This window comes from Saccostrea cucullata, unplaced genomic scaffold, assembly GCF_032062105.1.
Source record: "Saccostrea cucullata isolate Sc308-1 unplaced genomic scaffold, CSIRO_AGI_Scuc_v1 ctg6171, whole genome shotgun sequence".
NCBI classification, from domain to species: Eukaryota; Metazoa; Mollusca; class Bivalvia; order Ostreida; family Ostreidae; genus Saccostrea; species Saccostrea cuccullata.
The window spans coordinates 1-25274 of NW_026930633.1; the positions used below are offsets into that span (position 1 = coordinate 1).

The 25274-nt window shown below is 31.0% G+C and overlaps 2 protein-coding genes and 1 long non-coding RNA gene across 4 annotated transcripts; 1 reads left to right on the plus strand and 2 right to left on the minus strand.

Moving 5' to 3' along the window:
- Nucleotides 1–105: 105 nt before the first annotated feature.
- Nucleotides 106–932, plus strand: LOC134229372 (toll-like receptor 4). The gene has a single exon (XM_062711116.1). The coding sequence runs from the start codon at nt 219–221 to the stop codon at nt 930–932; it is 714 nt and encodes a 237-aa protein (XP_062567100.1). The 5' UTR covers nt 106–218.
- A 5349-nt stretch (nt 933–6281) lies between these two features.
- LOC134229375 (uncharacterized) lies at nt 6282–24994 on the minus strand. Its single transcript, XM_062711118.1, has 8 exons — nt 24829–24994; nt 23863–24263; nt 15731–15789; nt 15415–15467; nt 14649–14765; nt 12405–12606; nt 7371–7537; nt 6282–6790 (listed from the first exon to the last, which is right to left on the minus strand). Exons 1-8 carry the CDS (start codon nt 24938–24940, stop codon nt 6375–6377), a joined length of 1527 nt encoding a protein of 508 aa, XP_062567102.1. The 5' UTR covers nt 24941–24994; the 3' UTR covers nt 6282–6374.
- LOC134229374 (uncharacterized) lies at nt 15412–16540 on the minus strand. 2 transcript variants are annotated; one of them, XR_009984167.1, is made up of 4 exons: nt 16425–16540; nt 15918–15936; nt 15731–15789; nt 15412–15467 (listed from the first exon to the last, which is right to left on the minus strand). It is a non-coding gene; the product is annotated as an uncharacterized LOC134229374 (long non-coding RNA). The 2 variants fall into 2 exon arrangements; XR_009984168.1 differs by lacking the exon at nt 15918–15936.
- Nucleotides 24995–25274: the final 280 nt, after the last annotated feature.

Sequence of the window (25274 nt, forward strand, 5' to 3'; positions counted from 1 at the left end):
TTTCCCTTTCAACTTTGGATCTCAATCACAATGAATTATCAACGATTCCTGTATCACATTTACAAAAGCTAAAACATCTTTTCCTTCGCTTTAATAAATTAACATTCTTAACAAAATCTGACATTGACAATTTATTAACATTAAATAAGAATTTTACAATACATATCGAAGGAAACCCAATAAATTGTGAATGTACGCACATTTTTTCTCTAAAATGGATGAAAGAAAATAAAATCAGATTTGGAGATCTAAAAAGCACTATGTGCGTCAGCCAATCGGTGTCATTAGCAGAATTTTTTCAGGAAAAGGCATTTATAGAATTTGAAAAGAAATGTCAAGAAAACATGTGGCTGACATGTTCTATTATTATGCTAGTACTTCTACTTACAACAATACTGACAGCAGCATTAGTCAAAAAATATCGTGTTCATGTTGATTACGTCATTCTGCGCCTGCGTAGTCGATGGAAAGGTGTCGTGCATGTTGTATATCCAAAAACATTTCAGTTTGACGCTTTTATGTCATACGCAGAAGAGGACGACCAATTAGCCTGTACAACTCTGTATGGAGAGCTTCTCTCCTTAGGTTTCCTAATTAGTTTTCCGGATAAAGACTTTATACCTGGTATTTCAAAAGCTGAGCAACTTTTGCACTATATTGATGTTAGCCGGAAAGTCATTTTTCTCGTGACGGAAAATTTCCTGGAGAGTGGGTGGGATACGTATGCCATTCAGATGGTGGTCACTCATGCATTTCACAATCACAGAGAAAAATCCATGATAGTGATAATAAAAGACAGTATTCCTGTAGAAAGAATGCCAAAGGACCTAAGATACATATGGTGGTCTATCAAAAGTATCCGATGGCCTGAAAATGGAGAGAACATGATGATATTTTTGCAGGAGTTATCTACTGCTTTGCACTCTAATTAATTATTCTATGTGTACGTATTAAGCTATTGTGTATATATCCAGTTTCCCAATTCACTTCATTTATAAAATGATATAGATCCCCTTGTTGTATAGAAATATGACTTTGGGTGAGGGCAACATTGATTATGTCAGACGCCAATGGGTGAAATAATTGACACAGAGAGGGTGCATTTAACAAAATACAAGACCCGCAAAAAAAAACTGGAGACGTAACATACTCAATACATACTCAATGTAATATATCAATCCACACATTGCATTGTAATTGTAGTGGACGTTAAAGTATCCTTGATAAAAGTGTATAAACTGAGGTTTTGCCTTAATATATGTTATGTTTTTAGAAGACCCCTCACTGCTTTATCATTTTGTCACAATATATAAACAACAAATTTGTAATTAGAAACGTACTTTTGTTCCACATAAAAAAATTATTGGTAAAAAGTTAACAAAATACAAACAAACAAAATTTTTTGGAAAGGTGAATCTAACATACTCTTTTGTCCAATACATTACCCACACATTCGTTGTAGTTGTACTGAATCTTTAAGTTGCCTTGATTATGTTATTTGGGGTATTTTTATAAGTGTGACGTTATGTTTTTAGAAGTCGCAACTGTATCATTGTGTCACAATAAATCAATCAACTTTTTTAGTAATTAGAAACATAGTATTGTTTGAAACTGTTTATCGGTAAATACAGTAGTATAAATTAAATGACTGTCAATATTTTTCTCACACGTGATGTCAAATATTGTCTTTTTACAGAGTGTTTTTATTATTAATATAATATTACTGTATATTCTTTTGAAATACATGGTTATATATTTCTTCAGATATAAAATATGTTTTATTTTTTTTTAAAATTGAAATGACCTTTTTTTAAAATGTGTAAAACCTGAACCCCTGAGCCTTTATTATGATTATTTGTAACAAACTTTTTAAATATTTTTTTTACAAAAGTTTATTACAATTCAATTTTAAGAACAGATGTAAATTAAAAAAAACATAGAGGTATCAATATTCAATTTAAAACTGCTCACAAATTCAAAAGGAAGCAATATGTTTGAGGTACTATTTTTTGCGGTGTCAGGATATTTTTTTTTCTTAAAATACTGCTCAAAAAAATACCTTGGAAATCGTGGCATCTTTGTTATAAGAGATCCTTTTAGTATCCTTAATATGACAACTTTTGTAGAAAATTTCCAACATTGTCTACGTTTTTCAGGCTCATTGTATAAATTGTATACCTTATAAGTGGAAATTAAAAAATGTAGAGGTCTCAAATTCAATTTAAAAACTAAAAAGTTGGTATTTTATTTTTAGCAAGTTGTAATTTTAGCGAAAATTTTAAAACAGCTAACTATAGAAGCTATACAAATAAAGCGCAATTCATTTTTAGCGATATTTTTTTTATAATATGGCAATATTGTACACCATAATGCCAACATTGTCTCGCTAAAAATTCTGCTTAAGAAGAAATTGTAATAAATTCTACAAGTGGTAATCCAACTTAAACTCATATTTACCTTTGGTAAGAAAAATATCTTCAAAATCATACATCAGTTTTGAATTGTTTAATATCTCACAGAATCAAAATGAATTTGAACTGCCATATCTATATTGGATTCCAAACTTCATAAATATCCTTACAAACAAAGATACCTTGCGGTTCCAGTAAATGTTCAACTGAAGGAGAAACTTGGTTTTATAAAAAATCATTCTGATAGTACACAAAAGTACGCTAAAGTTGACATCAAAAAGATGATAGAGTTTCTGTTTGGAAATACAATGTATCAAGGTTTTTGTAGACCAGGTCTTCCAACAATCTACTAGTATTGAAATTCCCATTGGTACCAATTGCGCTCCGATATTAGCAGACCTATATTGTTGTATTAATATGAGGAAGAATTTGTCATAAAATCTTACACGCGAAAAGAATTAAACACTTGCTGTGGCCATCAACTCGACATTTAGATATATCGACGGCGTATTGTCAATTAACAATAGTCACTTCCAGTATTATATTAATATTATCGATATGGTATCTCCCGTTTAGATTTAGAAAAAGGATACCACAGTCCTTTTTCATATTTGGATATTTTACCTAAAAAAGATTTCAGTCGTCATCTAACAACCAAGTACTTTGATAAAAGTGTGAATTCAACTTTTCCATCCTCAACTTCTCTTACTTATGCAGCAATATACCTTCCTTTTCCCGCATTAGTGATTTATATCTATCAGTCTCTAAGTAGGCAAGAACATGCTCTCTCTACAATTTTTTGACAAAGAGTATCAGCAGTCTCGTTTAAAGTCAATTTCGTAAGTTCAATGGTCGATACAATAATCTTGTCAGCAAAGACAATTTATCATTTAGGCAGTTATTTTCGGATTATCACAAGGAGCACACGGTGGATGTGACAGGTCGGCAGGGGATGCACACTCCTTAGTGGCACTTTATCCCACCTCTGATGTTTTGGAGGTCAATGTTTGCTCTGCTCCTATATTGTATTGCTTAAAAACTGTTCGTTATCTCCATATACGTGTACTTCCTTCTAATAATTAGAACAAATATAAGTAATAAAAGCATACCAAAACAAAAAAGGAAAACATGGCATGTATCTGTTAAAATGGATGTTGCCAATGCTGACACTGATTCAAAGATGGGTGGAGTACACCAGAAAACAAAGCTGAATTATCTAAAGGATATTATTTAATAGTTACGCAGCGAATACGAGCATAGACATAAAAAACATGAATGAAATACATCCCTCGTATTGATGCAGGCTGTTTTTGATTTCTTTTCCTATACAAAAATGAAGATGAAAATTATATATATAGGCTCTGAAAATCAAGCATTGACTAAAAACTGCTCACAAAACGTCTCTGAATATTCAAAGTAACATGCTTTTACCCACAATAATTCTCCAAACTTCATATTTCAAGTTAATCATATTGTATAGAGAAAATTCAAATATATTTTCAGGAATTTGAAAACACTTGCTATGCATTTTCTGATTCAAATTTGATCAATTAACACATTTGAAAAATAAATTTCATAGATATCCAGGCTTTTGAAGAAATTCCACAATTTTTATACATATAACATGTATAATGTACTTTAATTTCTTTTATTTACTTCGATCATTTTACATCGCAAAGTGTATAAAGGTTCTCCTATCACTGTAAAGCACCACGGATTACTTCTAATTTAATATCATGTTAATAAACATTGATATATATGGTTTGATTTAAATGAACATCAATTTCTTGAAATATGTAATCTTAAAATGTTTTTACGGTGTAAAAATTTCGACTTTTTATTAAATTTCTGAGACTTCAAAGAACCTTAAAGCACATTTAGAGGTATATAATGAAATTTGTTGCATGAAAAGATTTAATTTTTAAGCTTCATTTTGAGTTTTTTTGAATTACATAATAAATTAGAGTTGTCCTTCCTGGCTGAGGATCGGAGTCCCTTAAACACTGATTGAAAAGCGTCAATTTATCAGACCTTGCCTTTCCTTTGAATCTAAAATCTTAAAACTGAATTGTATATCGGAATGGAAAGGATTGGTAGAATTTGTGAAAGATTTAAACATTTATAATTTTATGACATCTATAAGCAATCACTTTGATATACATATATGTATATACCATATACAGTTTTTCTAATACTTTAGAATATAAAAATAATGCTAATTTCACAAATGTTTTTCATAATCGATCATGATAGTTTAAACCCTCTGGTAAGACAAGGTTTATACTTCATATCATATCATAAAAACAGAAAAAATAAGTTGTCTACCTATCATTCTTCAGTTTGGTCATTGAGATATATTTGGTTTAAGTGTATATACCACATTTTAGTCTGAGGTGCCCTAATTAGCTACCTGAGCCGAAGGCTCAAGTGAGATTTTCTGATCAAAGATTTGTCCGTCGTCTGTCGTTTGTATTAGTTGTCGTCGTCGTTGTAAACTTTTCACATTTTCCTCTTTTTCTCAAGAACCACTGGGCCAATTCAAAGAAATTGGTACAAAGTATCCATGGGTGAAAAAAGTTTGTTCAAATGAAGGGCCATGACCTTTTCCAAGGGGAGATAATTATGAAATAGAGAAAAATTAATGGCATTTTTAAAAAATCTTCTCCTCATTAACGACTGAGCCAGGAAAGATGAAAGTCATGTGGAATCATTTTCAGGTAGGGTAGATTCAAATTTGTTCAAATCATGACCCCTGGGGCTAGGGTGGGGCCAAAATGGCCGATCAAAGTTTTACATAGGAATATATAGGAAACATTTTGAAATCTTCTTCTCAAGAACCACTGGGCCAGGAAAGATGAAAGTCATGTGGAATCATCCTCAGATTGTGTAGATTCAAGTTTATTCAAATCATGTCCCCCGGGGCTAGGGTGGGGCCAAAATGGCCGATCAAAGTTTTACATAGGAATATATTGGAAAATCTTTAAAATCTTCTTCTCAAGAAGCACTTGGCCAGGTAAGATGAAACTCATGTGGAATCATCCCCAGGTAGTGTAGATTCAAATTTGTTCAAATCATGACCCCCGGGGCTAGGCTGGGGCCAAAATGGTCGATCAAAGTTTTACATAGGAATATATAGGAAAAATCTTTTAAAATCTTCTTCTCAAGAACAACTGGGCCAGGAAAGAGGAAAGTCATGTGGAATCATCCTCAGATTGGTGGATTCAAGTTTGTTCAAATCATGACCCCCGGGGCTGGGGTGGGGCCAAAATGGCCGACCCAAATTTTACATTGGAATATATAGAAAAAATCTTTAAAAAACTTCTTCTCAAGAACTACTTGGCCAGGAAAGATGAAACTCATGTGGAATCATCCTCAGGTAGTGTAGATTTAAGTTTGTTCAAATCATGACCCCCGGGGATAAGCTGGGGCCAAAATAGCCGATCAAAGTGTTATAGGAATATATAGGAAAATCTTTTAAAATCTTCTTCTCAAGAACCACTGGGCCAGGAAAGATGAAACTCATGTGGAATCATCCTCAGGTAGTATAGATTCTAGTTTGTTCAAATCATGACTCCAGGACCCAGTTGGGGCCAAAATGGTCGGCCCAAGTTTTACATAGCGATATATAGGGAAACCTTTTAAATTTTTTTTTCAAGTACTTCAAAGCCATGCTTAGTGACATTTATATGGAATCATCCTCAGGTAGTGTAGATTCTAGTTTGTTCAAATGATGCACACCTGGGGGTTTAAATTCAAGACCCCCCCCCCCACCTCAGGAAACTTGCACGTCTGATCTGATATGTGCATAAAAAAAGAGAAAAGAAAATTACTGCAGAATTTTTATTAATTAATAAAAATTTATATATACAGTCAAACATTTTCATTTTGAATATAAACAATGACTTCACTCATGCTTTTTTTGATCAAATATACATATATGTATGTATATTTTCTCCGTGCTACCTAGAAATAGCTTATTTTGTATCCTGAAAAATAGGTGTACTTGTCAGGGTACATGTATCCAGCCGTTATATAAAATGTTCTGATCCAAACTTTGTTTCCTTTCTTCAGCTCATAAAGCAAATGCCCTGAGGTACTGACGTGGTTGCTTTGCTGGTGATAGACACAAGTCGAGGCTTTCCGCACACCATCAACCACCGCCTCTATATAAACAGACGATTTCTTGGTAGTAATAAATGTCCACTCAAAGAAGTAGACTCCGTCTTCTGGTGCTGTAAAAACTCCTGTTTTAGGATCATATCCGTTTCCTTTATTCAGCAAAACATCCTCAAATTTTATTATTGTGTTGACAGGAACATTGCTGAGAGCAGATTTAATGGCCGCGTGGAAGGCAATTACATGACCAACTGAAGAACATCCTACAAAATCAAACATATCCGATATATCATTATTAAATAAAAGTGTCAAAATGTGACCAATTTACAATATATCAAATTGAAATAGCTTTATTTCAAAAATTCTGCTTTCAAGCTCTTTCATGATTTGGAAAACTGAAAATTCGTAGAGAAATCGGTGTGTTAATAAGGTCCTGGCATTTTTTTTTATGAAAAACAACACTCAGCATTTGATTTAATGATATATTGTAATTGCTGACAAGGTTGTTGTATCTAATGTAAATCTTTATAATATATTGACTTTAAAGGAAGCTGTTGATGTTCTTGTTTCATCAATTTGCTTGTCAGGAGCTTGCCTCGTCTTAGAAATTGCTCGCAAAAAAAACATTCTTGCGTTTTGAATCAACTTGGAGACATAGATTATTCTAGGAAAAAAATTAATAAAAACAACACATTTGCTTCTATCATGGACATATTCAAAAATAATGTCGCTCCCGTATTTTATTAATACAAGAGTAATGGTTATATATACGACGAATAGTTCTTCCAAATTAGAATACAAAATAATTAGTCAGTGTTCAGCGTTCCAACAACAAATGATTACCTTTTTTCGGTCCCCATCCGACCCGTTGACAAACACTCAAATAACCATCGAAATCTTTGATAAACTTTGTCTGTGCTGATGTCTCCGAGACAATAGAGGTCGTATGAAGCACCAAAAGGACAACCGTAAAAGCTGTTGTCCGCAGTATGCCTGTATACCTGTGAGATTATAAATAGTTTTTAAATATTTTTTTATAATTATCAAAACTAAATATTTTTCCCGCAAGATTGAAAATTGTTCTCTTATATGAACATAAATAATTTTGATGTAATGACTACAAAAATGAAATATCGGAGGAGTGTTACAAAACTGGCTAAAAATAAAACAAAATTTTAAAACATATGTTGAGTAAAAAGTAAATTTAAAGATTAAAGAAAACTTACATATGCATTGTTAAAAGAATTCTTCTCTTCAAAAAATATACTGCACAAAGTATGATATCACTTAATGTGAAAAATCGAAAAAGTAAACAGTGTTCAGTTTACGAACAGTCTACATGTATATAATATAGATATTATATTAGTTATTGCTGTAAATATACCATGTATACAGACAAATAATGTTTCGTATGTTCATAATTATGTTAACATGTAGAAACACGCACAATTCTCGTTAAAAGCAACAGATTTTACATGCGATGTGGTTACAGACTACTAATTTTACCCCTATTTCATTGACCACGCAAAGAGTTCCAGTTTAAAAATAGAGGTTTTTTCTTAAAAATTCTTTGGGGTGCTTATGGGGTGGAATGATGTTATTTTTGGGCATAGATGGAAAGAAGAGGTTTTGAAAAAAAAATATAAAATTGATAATTTGTAAAATTTTGCATTTAAGCGCGTAGTATGAAGTGTGTAAAGAGGCCCATATTTAGCCTTTCCCCGAAGAGAAAGTGAAAAAAGCAGGGTAGGGGTTAATTGCGATGCCATAAAAGGACTTGCAGACTATGAATGTTGCTGAGAGCTTGATAAATTTTTGGAGTTGAATTAGTCTTACTCTGTGCCAAGTTTCAGGTAAGTTGAGCCGGTGTAATTTTTTAAATTATTTTTTATATTATAAAGGAATGTATAGCAAAGTAATTGGTAGTCTGTGTCCTATGAGGTCAAAGGTCAAAACTCACGTTAATCAATTTATTTGCACTTTTTGGATAATTTGGAACTAATTATGCAAATTGTTGACAAATTTAATGGAAAAAATTGTATTTTGGAGAAGTAAAATGGATTTGAATTATTGAAAAGGGGAAGGGGGCACCTGCTTAGGTTGTCAAAGGGTATGACGTAATGTGTGCAATTGATGTGTGTCAAAAATTTATGCAATATGAATTTTGATTCTATATATAATTTGTAGGTGACATAGAACCCATTCCTCACTTATCCTGTTATTTTGAATGTCAAATGGAGTTCAAAATCAAAGGTATGTTTTTAACGATTGATTATTCAGATTACACTGCTCAGTTAGTAGGATAGAAATGCCTATTTTCTCAAAACTTTGGCTTCTTGGTGTCTGTAATTATAGTTGACACAGTTACTTATTAATTTGACACAATTACTTATTAATTATGAATGTGAACTAAAGTTTAAATGCTTTAAAATTTAATTTTTTCAGTGGGTCATGTCTAGCTTACTGATGTGGGATTGCAAGCAGTTATAATGAAAAATCAGGCCAGTTGCCAGTCAGAAGTGAACAATTTTGTACCAGTTGCAGAGAATGATCATTCAGAATACAAGATACAGCTGTCAACAATATTACAGTCCACAACAGCCAAATTAAAGGTATATATGATTAACTGACTCTTAAGTTTGTCTTATTTTTGTGCTTGATTTCTTTTTTTTTTTTTACACTTTTTTCATCTGCCATCATCATCTGTTGCCAATTAATTGTATACTCTCTAAAACTTTCTTTTTCCTTCAGCTTTTGGAATCGAACATCTGCTGTCTGATTGCTGGCACTGAACTTTGATTGTCCAAGACAGGGGAGGTCAGTACGGTGCTCAACATTTCATATGGGATGTTTGGTCCTACTGACTTCTTCTACTCTTGTACGTGGCATCTTGGACATCATTGTCGGTGGTCGCATATCAGACAAAATCATCATTCTTTGACAAGGACAGGTGTTTTTAAGATTTTGGATAAACACTGTGCAGAAATAGTGCTCCACAGGACAGACAGAATTTATGTACTCCATTTTAAAAGAACCTTCTCTAACCCCCCCCCCCCCCCCCTGTTCTTAAAAGTCAACTTCCAAGCAATTCCAGGAGTGATTATATGTGACACAGGCATGGTATGTATTTTCTATGTTGAACCATTGAAAGTAAATAGAAATACTTTTTAATTATTTTGTATTTTGATACCTTTACAGTGCAGAGTTGCCTCCCCTTTTTCTACAGCAGCCCGAAGAATGCATGTAGGTAAAATGCATATTTAAATTCCTTTTCTTGTAAATTCAGAATTATAAAACCCAAAATTTCATAGAATTTATGGTACGTAATATCTAATCATGCATATTGCTACGAGAAATACCCACCAAAGTAGTCTAAATATGACGAGAGATAATCCAATTAGAGTAGTAAGTACCACTTCCTGACAGAGGCTGAATCGACCAGGTTGGATAATCTGCTTATAACAAAGGTATTAATCTCTTTTCCCTAGTTTTTATACTAATTATTCATAGCCTATATATTGTAGTTTTTTTTATATTTATTTTCAATATTTCTAAGAATTTTATGCATTTTTAAGGTATTCTTTTGAAAAATTTTTTAAAATATTTACTTATGCAATAGGTTAAGTTTTGTTCTTGAAATTTGTGAAGGACATAATTATCTAGAATACAAAAATATAAGATAAGAAAATAACTGTCATGTATGTGAGTTGTGAGCATTTCAAATTTGGGAACTGTGTGCCTAATGCTCATTTTACCCTCTGATTTAAGGTGTTCCAGCACATCAATTAAAGGGCCATAACTCTGCTTAGGAATCATGAATTTCAATGAAACTTCACCGGTCATTTTGTATATACAAAAGACTCCAGCATGTCAAATTTCAGCAAAATCAGACAAGGTTTGTGTCCTTATTAGGTTACAGACTACTAATTTTACCCCTATTTCATTGACCATGCAAAGAGTTCCAGTTTAAAAACAGATAAAAATTCTTTGGGGTGCTTATGGGGTGGAATGATGTTATTTTTGGGCATAGATGGAAAGAAGAGGGTTTGAAAAAAAATATAAAATTGATAATTTGTAAAATTTTGCATTTAAGCGCGTAGTATGAAGTGTGTAAAGAGGCCCATATTTAGCCTTTCCCCGAAGAGAAAGTGAAAAAAGCAGGGTAGGGGTTAATTGCGATGCCATAAAAGGACTTGCAGACTATGAATGTTGCTGAGAGCTTGAAAAATTTTTGGAGTTGAATTAGTCTTACTCTGTGCCAAGTTTCAGGTAAGCTGAGCCGGTGTAATTTTTTAAATTATTTTTTATCTTATAAAGAAATGTATAGCAAAATAATTGGTAGTGTGTGTCCATGTCTCAATTTTCATTTTATTCCTTTATTCCTATACAATAATTATTTTAAAAAAAACGAACAATGTGAATTGATATATATGCATCTAACTGTTGAAACGTCGTTTAAATATTTTTTATAAGTTTTTCCTTGTTTCTTCGAAAAAAAAAAGTTAAGAAACCGTAATACAGGTCTAAAGACCATAAAATGTCAAAAGACTAAGTCAAAATTTCAACAACAAAAAATAATAATATAACTAACCCTAACCCTAACCCTAACCCTAACCCTAACCCTATAAATATTTCTGAAAATATAACAGACCTTTCATATGTTTGCATTAGAATACTAGTATTTAAAAATTTGCTACTTTTACAGGCATATTTGAGTTGAATTAAGTCTGTTTTAGGTTTACGGTCTAAGGCCCTGATGGCAAAAGAAAGTTGTTATAGGTTGAAGGGATACATGAAGTACCTTTGGCACTGCTGTTCGTTTCAATGGAAACATTTTAAAAAGACGCAATAGGCAAATTAATTTAGCTGGATTCATAGAGAGATGTTTACTCTAATAAAGTAATGATCGAAACTTTTACTAAAATTTTTTTTAAATCAACTTTAGTTAATAAACCTGAAAAATTCTGTAGGACTACTATAGAAAAAGGGCAAAAATTAGTAAAAAAAAAATTGTATTTTATGTTGTAACTTTATAACTTTTTGTTTCTCACATTTATGTAAATACATATGCTACATGTATTTACATGTAGGTACATGGAGTGTATCTTGAATGATTAAATAGCATTGCTATATTTATTTACTATACATTTACATGATAATTATTTCGTTGATACTCGTTGCTATACTGGCGTCTGAACTTGATTTCTTTCTACGTTGTAGAATATACCAGTAAGTCTATATAGTTTTACGTGGGTGATCAAGTTTATCAAAAAGTTAAACTGATAAAAGTCTGGGACACAGATTAATTATATGCTTAAAAGTAACAGGTATAAAAACAACACATTAAACAAATACTTAGTAAAAGTAAATCCTCAAGAGAAATTTAGCACCTTATGTATTGTTCTGTTGCATGCATAGTAGTAATGGGAATTTTTATACTTTACTTTTTCGACTTCTCGCACGAATAAAGGTGATTACACTCACTGTGGTAAGTAACTTTTGTTCAGAGTAGTTGCATAAATTGTGTTGGTTTTTTTCTTTTCCTTATCATTTCTATCAGAAAAGTTGAATTTTATGCTTCACAAGTTCATGCAAAATTATTTTATCATATCGGCATGGTTTTCTTAACAAAATTAATGTAAATTTACAATAATATGATTTTTTTTCCCATTACTATTAACATGATTAATATCCATTTACTACCCGGCTTATCAGTTTATGAAATATGCACTAGTAATGCAATCAAATATTATATGCACACTATGTTAAGAATGCGAATTTGAATTTCAAATGGAAAATAATCAAATTAATAAAACAAGTAAGGTTAAGCAAAGTCAAATGTGTACATGTATATATTCTAAATAATGTTGGATTTACTTTTTTAGATTAGAGAATGAAGCCGCCATGTCGTTCCCTAGTTTACTGGTTCTTGTGATAGTGGTAGCAGCCGTGTTCATTATTTTCGCTTTCTGTGTCGTGTCCCTGTGCTGTATTTCTATTTGTTGTCCAGCAGCACCAATTCGACCAATCAACCAATCAACGAGCAGCCTTACGTCATCAGTCAGAACATGAATTATATCTAGATGAACATGTAGATTGTGTGAGCGTTTTATATGTAAAATTGTGTCAAATCATTCGCCCCTGTTATAACTTTATAAAATAAAACCATCCACTAACTTCAGTTCTTACTTTCAATCTAGGGAGGAGCACAAATCAGTAATAATTATTTAGTGTTTGATGATTTCTATTTAAAACTTTGTTAAATGGTGATAGTATAATTTGAAATGTTATACTTCTTGATGAGTGAATTTTTATTCAGTTTAAAAATATGTGATAAAGGCTAAAGCCCACATGTATTGAAAATCAAGCCCCATACCCGGTATTATATACGTGCACATAGTTTATATGGTAATTAAACTAATGATAATATATTTTTTTTACTTTTCTTTCAATATGAGGGGGATTTTTTTTCAGCAAAAAATATTTGCACCTAATACATGTATGTATTCTGAATAAATGTATACACACAAACCAATCTCTAACACAAATTAATATTTGAGCTCTAGGTAACCTGCTTCATATTGGCAAAAAGGGCATCTAGACTGCATTACTATTTACTTCCCTTATCCTTAAATTACCATTCCATAGCTACAGTACTGTATGTCTACAACAGGGAACATGATCACTATTTAATAGTGTATATTTTCTTCCATTTTATGACAAAACAAAGAATGATAGATAAATGCATCTTGAAAATGCCTTCTTCATCTACATTTTTAAAAAGTCCTAAACAAAAGAGTTTAGCATAGATTCATATTATTTTTTGTGTCAATGTATAAACATGACAAACCAAATAAATTAAAACAATTTACGAACATGAAAAATACATATTATATTACCTTAAGGGTACTTACCACAAACAAAAAATGGATGCACGGTTTGATATATATTTTTTGACTGATTTTGATTTGAAATAACATTAATAATAAATCCCTGAAATATAAAGAAATCGTAGGTTTTCCTTGGTGCTTAGATATGAGATTTTGTTTTGCCTTCTATATAATTCTTTACAAATTTTTACACAAATTTTTAGCCTTATGACAAAATCTTGTATAAATCTCCCATTCTACTTGGTAAACATTATTCAGGTTACCAATTTAAATGTAAATCTATCAGAAATAATACTGATTTCTGAAAAAAGTTTGTTTGTGTTATTTATCCTTAATTTTACTTTATTTACCTTATTTACTGTATATACATGTACATGCATTTGCAGATAAAATAGCTGTGTGTACATCCTCCTTTGTTATCATCAATGGCTTCAATGCACATTAAATAATGGCTGGATTAAAGTTAAAATGAAATTACAAACAAAATAAAACTGCAATAATGTGTACAAAATGAACAAATGAAACAAAACATGTACCTTATTTGTGAATAATTATGATAACACATATTAATAATGCATCAAGATGTAATAAAATGAAAATACATGAAAATCAACTAATCTTTAATGAAACATGACAATATACCACCAAGTACAACATGAGTATAACTCGTGTTGTATGAATAATTTACCCATATTTATATTATAATGATTTTGGCATTTTATGCATTATGAATTAAACTATGTACAATGAAAAAATTAAAATCAATAACATTTATTTTCTCTGACCTTTAGGCAATTTTAATCAAAGTTATCCAACTCAAATTCGGAGTTTATGGATTACTTGTCATATACAGACATAAACATTGTCTTTTGTACCTGAAAGTCAGAGCTGGCTTTAGTTTATAATGAAATTTTAATTTACAGATAAAATACATCCATGTATAGTAACCATTTTTATCAACTAAAGTCTTAAAATAATTTCATATACAAAATTGATATATATGCACAATTGCAAACATCGATATGACCAAAAAAAAAACCTGTAACATGAATATAAAGATCCGGTTGTCATGTCAATATTTGAGTTTTTTCTTTAATTTTTTTTTTTAATTTATTTTAGCTATGGCCATTGGCTAAGTTTAAAATCAAGATTTCAAAACACTCTGTTAAAATCTTTAACACTGAATTTCTATTTTAAATTAAGAATGTGTGTAATGTTTCTCATGACAAACTAATGCCTTTGAAAATATAAAATCCAGAGAGCCAATCAGGACGTGATTCTGTGTCACATGACCTCTGGATGTCTACCTTCCTCATCCTCCTCCCATTGGTGGGGGACTGGGGGGCACCTGTCAATCAACAATTTATTTATGATATGTATCAAACATTCCCTCATTACAAAACTGTAGCATTATATCAAAATATTGAGTCTCAGCAGACCTGCCCAGGATATTTTCTATTCAAATTATCTATGCAAAATACTGCTTTTTTTCCTTATTGAAATATTGAAATTACATAATTTTTTTAAAAATATATCTTTTTTATGAAATATCTTAATTGTTTGAAGACTGCATATACATGTATATATCCATGTTTACAAAGCCACTTAATGGAATACACCCTTCGGCCTTCGGCCTCCGGGGTAAATCCCCGTACACCCTTGATTGAACCTGGATAACTAATAATATCCCAATCAGGGTGTATGGAATATAAATGTACACCCTTGATTGAACCTGGATAACTAATAATATCCCAATCACTTAATGGAATATGATGTGAGATTTATCCATTAGAGATAAATTTTGTAGGCAGCTATTAGCAATTAATGTATAGTCCTTTACTCATATAAAAAAATCTGTTAAAATAATTTTTGATTGATAAATTTCTTTTGCTGTTATTGCATATGTTCTTCAAATGTCAATACATGTATTCCCATGTGTTTTTAATTTTTTTATTAACATTTGAATTGAATGTGGTGAGTAAGTAATTTAATCTTACCTCCACCACCTCCTCTAAATCCTCCCATTCTTCTCCTCGGGTGTGGATGGGGTCTGTAATAACAAAGGCAACATTATGTATCAACTTATTTCTGCTAATACATGTATATACCAGACATCTTTCTTGTGTAGCTTATTAACTCATTAACATATTTCTGATAATAAATACGAAATAACACTCTCATATGGTACATCCACCTGTCATTTTAAGAATGATGATCTACAGTCTGTTTTGATTAATTAAGTTATATTTAACATGTTTAATATACTTTCAATATAAATTCAACATAAGTAAAACTTTTTATCTTAATACTTACCTTTGTCCCCCTGATCTGTAGTCTGATGTGTAAGAATTACCATGCTTTGTCATGGATGGCTAAAAGAAGAGCATACATCCACATTAATCTTGAACTACCGGTAGTTGTCATTATTTTAACTAGGATACTGAGGTCTTTTCTTATTTTTACAGAAAACTGATAAAAGATTTTTTTTAAATATACTTACAGATATTAAAGTTCTAAAGCTGAAAAAAGAAAAAAAATTTATTAATTTCTTATTTGCAGTCTTAGGTTATATCCCACATTGTCCAACATTTATTAATAATCAATTCAAACCTTTTTAAAAACTATATTACATATATGAAAAATGCAGTTCATTTAAATATAAATATAATTTAATTAGACACCAATTTGTATCTTGGGCATATGAAAAATATACTTATCAAATTAATTTTGAAAACCAAGTAATATCCCTTTAGTTTCCAAAAATAAGAGGTATGTGTACATGGTGTACTCAATGGAAGTGATTTTGATTACTGTGGAATTATCAGTGGAAAAACCAGTATCATTCTTATATCCACAAATTGACATAATCATGTAATGGGTATCATTAACAGATTTTAAAATGCCTGTTAAATTCTGGTACATGTACAATATACTAATCTATCATATTCCTATCATGATGATTTAATAGAAAATGACAAGTATAGTGTATATGAAGCAAATTACTTACAACAAAACAATAAAATTGATGATTCCCCAAAAAATCTCTGGAATAATTGATAGTCTCCATGGAGACTGGAAGTCAACCATTTGACCTAAAAAAGAAAGTTATTGTGTTAGGAAATTTGTGTAAACTGTTTCATCAACTGAATCACCTCCTATGGGTTTCCAATTTATGTTTTATATACACTGTAATCATGATAATGGATAAAATGATTTTATTTTGTGTGGTACTGGACATGTCATTCAAAGACAACTGTTCAGTGTTGAAAGTGACATCTCGTCAAATGTCAACTGATCAAAACTAAAAAAGTAAAACTTACAAATGCAACTATATAATATAATCATTTATCAGGTATGTTTTAAATCAATTTGATACTTAAATTTCTACTGGGATTTATAGGACTGCTTCTGTGAAACAGCATTAAACTTCCAACTACAATGTATATATAACTTGAAAGGATGATCATGATATTTACACTATCTATCAATGAAATGAAACAATTTCAAACACACAATGATTGTTGCTTTCAATAACTTGAATAAGTGTACCACTAGGACAGTCTGAAGGACATAAGTTAAAGGTATTACTCAATATAAAAAAGAGAGAGAGAATCTAGTCTGGAATGGCTGAAAAAATAAATGACAGGTCAGGAAACTGAAATAACACTTTTGGACATGGGTAGTCTTGTGATGAGTTGTCATAGACACTACCTCATCAAATCTATTGTCGATCATGTTGATCATGTTTATTGTCACAAATAATACATATGAGTGACATATTCTCGAAAGGGATGTTAAACAACATAAAATCAACCAATCTATTTTGCATATTCACAAAATGAAATCCAGAGTGATTTGGTTTAATATATTAAAAAAAACTATTGGGTACTGTGAACAAGCGAATAATTATTATTTTAACTGATAATTAATACATTCAAAGGTGTAAAACTAAATTGATACCTATATGATTATGAGTGAATAAAAGTCTATGTTTTATCGTGCTTGAAAGAGTCGACAATCTTTTACAATGCAACGAATCTGAATCACCGCAACGCGTAGGTTGCAGAAAAACCTTTGACATCAATTTCTTGCATGAAACAACAAGTATCAAAAATAGAAGTTTGATATATATCTAACAAATACCAAAAATCTTGTAATAAAGAATCGGAATATGAAAGCATTTTCATTAAATATCTTTTTCAGTTAACGTTAATTACCCCGCTTAAAAGCAAGAGGAAGAGGTAATAGTGTGATATAAGTTTGATGGTCTCTCTTACGTCTGTCCGTCTGATACGCTTTTCAATATCCACAGTAATTAAAAGTGACAGTATCATTTTTTGATCTGGTAATGCATAACATGGATACTGTCATTCTTTCTAATATTGAAGGGTATATCTCTTATGCACAGATCAAAAAATGAAATTCTTTATTACGTTGTACATGTGATCTCTTGGCTATTTCATTTAATTATTGTGACTTTGTCAATAATCATAAATGGGTATCATCAAAGTGAGCTTGTTGACAGTACCCATAGTTTCTCTTTATCCAGAAATACAAAAAATTATTGAAGCAATTTTTATAACTTTTAATGTGTTGGTATATTTTTTAATTTAGGGTTTTTTATTTACGGGTATAACTGGTAAAATGAACACCTTTGTTAACTTAATTATTAAATACAAGTTTTCTATGACAAAAAACGTAGATTTTGAAATAATGCCTCGTATATTAATGGCAACCCCGAATCCGTCTCTCATTCGCAATTGGTCAAATAACTGTAAATAAAAAGAGCTAAAAACAGATATTAGGTACTTTTATTTAACCTATTAATATGACAGAAAAATAGTGGGACAAAAGCGTTGATTTAACAGAAATATCAAAGTCCAAAAAAATGTAATGATGGCACAAGGAAATGTTGATTTCAATCACGGCAGTAAGTTTCATTTAAACATATTCAGTAGTGGCGCCGATAAAATTCTGTTTTGAAATCAGGAAATTGGCCATAATTTGGCACTTAAAGTGAATGTTTCAAAAGAGGCTTATATGTTAAAGGTACTAGACACAGATTTGAAGTTAATATGTTCTCTATAATATTACGGCTTATATATTTTAATAGCATTTCACAGAAAAATAAATCAAAAATCTTATTTCAGTTAAACAAGATTGCCATTTTTCCTAAGGATTAAGAATAAATTTAAAATCTGTGAAAGTGCAAGGATGTGTCAATCAAACCCGCCAAAAAATTTGAAGTTTTTATAACTTTTAATTTTTTTTTATTTCGGGTATAATTTATTTTTATTATTAAGTCATTATCATCAGTTATGCGTCTCTAAAAATACTTAAAAAGGAGTAAACAGGTAGGTCTAACTGATTAATTAATTGACGATTTCTGTACAATTTATACAAGTTAATTGAGATTTACCTTTATGATCCCAATTGATGATCGACTTAAAAGTGCTCAAAACAGAATAATTATATAGATTCCGGGGAGTGAGCTTAATGGCAATTAGCATTTCTTTTACACATACGATGTTGAAAATCTACACGAGCCGTTTTATAAATTATGTGAAATTTTACGCGTTTAAATTTAACGGATTTATAAAACTCGTAAAAATTAGTAAAAATTAGCAGCACGTAAAAAATACCCGTTATACGTTTTCTACGTCCTGACGAGGCCCGTGTGGCGAAGGGGTTAGAGCGTTTGTCCTAGAGTCGAGAAGTAATTTGTTCCTAACGTCGCGGTTTCGAATCCTACAGTGGGACGTAGAGATTTGTCCATCGGATAAAACCGTTCAAACGGAGGTCCCGTGTCTTAGTAGGTGCTGGCATGAAAAAGGCCCCCACTGCTCAATGGTCGTAGGTACAGAGTATAGAACAAAATTTGCAGCTCTTCACTGGCAAGTGGTGACGTCTTCATATGAAGAAAGAATTCTACAGGGGGACACGAAACAAAATACAAATGAAGAAAAGGTTTTGATGAGGCTAACATACTCAATTTTGCCCGAAAACAACAAGGATTATTGTCTTGTTATATGAAAAACAAAAATAATAAAACAGTAGACAGTTTGATTTCATATATTAGATTGAGCAATTCATTCATGTTCAATACATTACCGACACATTCATTGTAGTTGTAGTGAATCTTCAAGTTGGCATGATTGTGTTACTTGGTGTTTTTATAACTGTGAGGTTATGTTTTAAGGAGAATCGACTGTATCATTATGCTCCAATAGATCAATCGATTATTAAAAACATAATATTATTTGAAACTATATACCTGTCAATAGTAAAAATTAAATTACCTCCATTTTTTTTCAGAGGAGGTGATATCAAATATTACCTGTTTTTCTATATTAAGAACATTTAGACTTTTCTTCACTTAATATAAGAAATACATGTAAATGTTATTAATGTGAGTTGCAGGATACGAAATGGTAAAGAGTCCATGTAATTCGTCAGAGGGACAAAGAAATGGTTCGTCATTGTTTTGAAAGGATTTAAATGTAGATAAATATTTGGGGTGTGTGACAGTCGAACCCTGTGAACCTGTTATTACACTCTTTCTACTCACACTTTTGTAAATATTTACTCTGCACAAAATTTCTCATAGTATTACGCAATAATAATATATTCTTTTGAAATACATGTTTCAACTGATTTAAAATATTTCTTTATTTTTAAATTTCAATGATGTTTTAATTCATTAAATACCTAAAAAGGTGAAAATGGTGGCATCTTTGTCATAAATTATATAAGTATTCTTAAGGCATATCACTCGTCAGCTTTCTAGAAAATTTCAGAATCTTTAACTTCAAACCTATTTATTGCAATTCAGAATACATTCTTCAAATTCATATTTCAGTTTTGAATATTATTAATACAAGTATCCCAAAGCTCTAATATGAACTTGAACTACCATATCTACGGTATATTGGATTCCAAAACTTCACAAAAATCCTTACAAAGATACACAGGAATTCCAGGAATTGTTCAAACAAGCATCTTTCTTTACTTCTCATTAAAATATATAAACAGTAGTGAAGGAGAAACTTCAAGAGTAATCTGCAACAATATGTTCTTGAAGTGGTGTAAATCAGATGCGGATACTTAAAAATTCCAAGGAACTTTTTGACAATATGAAATCAAAAGATTTTGTCAAAATCAACAGCTTAAAAACTTACAACTTTTTAACTTTCTAACAACCTTTCCCAACGATAAATTAAAATCAAGGCTTTTTAATATCATCGACAGCTGCTTTTTCAATAAAAATGGAACTCGTTATTTTACATACCTTGTCATTGGTCATTTGCAAAATTATTTTGTTCAAAATATTTCTGATAGTACAAAAAAGTACGCTAAGTTGACATCAAAAAGATGCTCGAGTTTCTGTTTAGCAATATCTGAGCGGTTTATACAGACCAGGTCATTCAAAAATCTATTAGTATTGGAATTCCCATGAGTACCAATTGCGCCCCTTTAAAACAGACCTTTATCGTTATATTCCTATGAGGCAGAATTTGTCTTAAAATCTTTTAAGTGAAAAGAATAAAACACTCGCTGTGGCATTCAACTCGACATTTAGATATATCGACGACGTCTTGTAAATTAATAATTTTCATTTCCATTCTAATGTCGATACAGTATCTCCTGGTTAGCTTGAGATAAAAAATACCACATATTCTGACACATAGCTTCATATTTGGATATTTTACTTTAAAAAGACGTTAAGGTTAATCAAACCACCATGAACTATGATAAAAGTGATGCGAATTCAACTTTTTCATCGTCAACTTCCCTTACCTATGCAGCATTATACCTTCCTTTGCTCGCATACGTGGTTTATATCTCTTAGTTGATTTGATAGACATGAGCATTTTGTAGGTATCTACCATTTCTAAAAGGAGGTAATTTTTCTTACGAAGAGTATCAACAGTGTTTAAAGTCATCATTTCGTAAGATTTAAAGTCGATAAAATGATCTTGTCGGCAGACAATTTATCATTGAGTCAGATATTTGCAGACCATGACAAAGAGCACACGGTAGATGTGACCGGTCGGCAGTGGATGCTCCTTCCTTATATTGGCTCCTGGTCCAACCTCTGATGTTTTTGAGGTCTCTGTTTGCTCTGTTCCTGCCTTGTTTTACTGACTTTTGAACTTGAAAACTGTTTGTAATCTCTCTATATTTTATTCTAATAATTAGAATGAATATAAGAAATAAAAGCATACACCTTCCAAAAGAAAAAAAAATTATAAATAGTATGTATCTATTAAAAGCGATGTTGACAAAAATGACACTGATTTCAAGGATGGGAGGAGTACGAGGGGCGTTCAATAAATAATAATATTAGGGCTCGAAAAGAAACAAAAAACGCTTTTCTATGATTTAGTCTTGATGATTTTAACTAAAATATTCTGTTTTAATTGAAACACATGTCCGTAACATTTTCATTCAATTTCTAATTGTTTTAAGAACACATTTTTGAGTATGACCCTTCGTATGCTGGAATATGGCAGATTCTATGATTTGCTGTACTTATTTTTTTCTTTCTGATAGATGTTTTTCTAAGTTTGGGAAATGAAACAAATCAAAAGTTGAAAGATCTGGCAAATTTTGTTGGTGTGACAAAACAGTAATTTTCTGTTTATCCCCAAAACTCCTTTACTCTTCATGGCCTGTGGGTTTGGACGCTGTCAAGAAGAAATTAAATGTAGTGAATTCCTCATTCTGTTTCCTTCCTCTCATAAACCTTTCATTTTTTTGCCAAAAAATTGAAATTCCTCCCCGAATATGAATTTGAACAACAAGACAGCTAACATTTAAGAAAATAGCATATAAAACTGTTTTGTGCTCTTGCAGTTCTTTGCTCCTCTTAGGCTTTTGCAGTTTTGTCAAGTGCATCATATTGTAAATTTGTTTTGAGGGTATAAAGCAAAATGGATTAAAGTATCATTATCTGTTTGAAGTTCAGACAAACGTGGATATGTACAATTTTTGATTTTTTTTTAAATAATTTTTTAGATTTTCCTACACGCTGTCGTTTTCACTCTTTTTTCAAAATTTAGGGTTACCTTTTGAGTATTAAACTTTATTACTATCAAATATTCCTTTAAAACATTGTGAACTACCCCCAAAGTGATTTTTATCAATTTTGCTATGTGTCTTAAAGTCAATAAAACATAATCAGTGATAATTTGTTGAAATATTCGCAAATTTACATTGGTTGTTGTAAATCATTGTTACAAGGACGGTACCTATTTTTGATGCCCATTATATAATTTTTGTTGATTGAAATCTACTTGTTCATGTGTCTATAAAACAAACATTGTTTGCTGTAAATTTCACATATTTCAGTTAATATATGTTTGGGATATTAAAAGTTTTACAGCTGCTTTAATGAAGCTTTTAATTTTACTCTTGTTTACTGATTCTTGACCATTTATTTTTAATGCAGTGTCTCGAATAGCCCTTGTTTTCCAGCTTCCCACAATGAAATAATGCGATGAAAAGTGGTCACATAAACTATTATTAATTCATTAAAGATTCAACAATGAGAGAAAGTCAAGCTTAATGCCATATGACTTCTATGTTGTATATCATCGAGTTAATGACATTATTTTTTGAACGTCCCTCGTATAAAGCTGAATAATATAAAGGACATTATTTAATAGTTCTGAAGCAAGTTCAAGCATAGACACAAAAAAACATGAATGAATTTTACAATACTAATATGGATACAGGCTGATTTCATTTCTTTTTCCATAAGAAAATATTTATAAATATGATTAAACACTGATTGAAAAGCGTTAATTTATTAGACCTTGCCTGTGATTTGAATCTAAATTATTTTAAAACTGAATTGTATATCGCTAAGATTGAAAGGTTTGGTAGAAGTTGTGAAAGAATTATACATATATAATTTTATGGCATCTATAATCATGTATTTGTCATATACAGCTGTCCAAATACTTTAGAATAATAAAATAATTCTCATTTCCAAAATGTTTTTTTCATAATCGATCCTGATAGTTTAAACCCTCTTGTAGGACAAGTGTTATACTTGATATCTTGAAACCAGAACAAATCGGTTGTTATGCTTGTTAACTTATCATTCTTCAGTTTGACCGAGAAGAAGTTTCCAAGATATATTTAGTTTCAGTGTATATACCACATTTCAGTGCAAGGTAACCCTAATATTTATTTACTTCTGAAATTCCCAAAAATAAGTAAATTAAGCAAAATATTGTGATTTTCTTAAAAGTCTATAATATATCCATAAAAAAGAGAGAGGGAAATTGCTGCAAAATTTTATTAATTAGCCGTAATTTCTGCAGTCAAACAATTTCATTTTTAATATAAACACTGATTCACTTATGCTCTTTTCGAAGAAATATACATGTACATAAAAGTATGTAAATTTTCTTCCGTGCTATCTAAAAAAAGTTAATTTTGTATCCCGAGAAATAAGTGTACTTGTCAGGGTACATGTATCCAGCCGCCATATTAAATGTTCTGATCCAAACTTTGCTTCCTTTCTTCAGTGCATAAATCAAATGTCCTGAGGTGCTGACATGATAACTTTGTTGATCATTAACACAGGACGATGCTTTCCGTGCACCATCTACCACTGCCTCCAAGTAAACTGAAGATTTCTTTGTTGAAAGAAATGTCCACTGGAAGAAGTAGACGCCGTCCTCTGGAGCTATAAAAATCCCTGTTTTCGGATCATATCCGTTTCCTTTATTCAGTAAAACATCCTCAAATTTTATGATTGTGTTCACGGGAACGTTACTGAGTTCTGATTTAATGGCGGCATGGAAGGCAATCACATGACCAACTGACGAGCACCCTACATTTAAAAACATATCAGATGGCATTATCAAACAAAAGTGTCAAAATATGATCAATAAAAATATATTAAATTAAAAGAACTCGTTTTAATTTTTATTTTAAAGTTCTGCTTTTAAGCTCCTTCATGATCGCAAAAACAGAAAATTCTTAGACAATTCAGCGTGTAAATAAGATCCTGGCAATTATTATGAAAAACGACAATCAGCATTTTATTTAATGATAGATTGTGGTTGCTGACAAGGTCGTTGTATCTACATCAGAATTTTATAAAATATTTACTTTGAACGATTTTGTTGATGTACTTGCTTCAACAACTTGTTTGTCAGTAGCTTGCCTCATTTCAAAAATTGTTCGCAAGTAGAACATTTTTGCGTTTTGAATCACCTTGGAGATTTAAGTTCTTCGAAAAAATACATGTATGAAAACAATACATTTGCTTTATTATTGAAGATATTCAAAAAATGTTTTATTAATACAAGAGTAATGGCTTCGACGAATAGATCTTTAAAATTAGAATACAAAATAATTAGTCAGTGTTCAGCATTGCAGCAACAAATGATTACCTTTCTTCGGTCCCCAACCGACCCGTTGACAAACACTCAAATAACCATCAAAATCTTTGATAAACTTTGTCTGTGCTGATGTCTCCGAGACAATAGAGGTCGTATGAAGCATCAAAAGGACAACCGTTAAAGCTGTTGTCCGCAGTATGCCTGTGTACCTGTTGATTATTAATATTTTTTAATGATTTTTTCAAAGTTATTAAAACCTAATATTTTTTCTGCAAAATTGAAAATTGTTCTATTATTTGAACATACTCTTTTATAATTTTATTGTGTTGATAACAACAAAAAGAAATATTGGAGGAGTGTTACAAAACTGACTGGAAGTAAAACAAAATTCAAAAACAAATGTTGATTAAAAGTAAATTTAAAGAATAAAGAAATACTTCCATATACATTGTTAAATGATTTCTTCTCTTCACAAATATACTGCACAAATTATGATA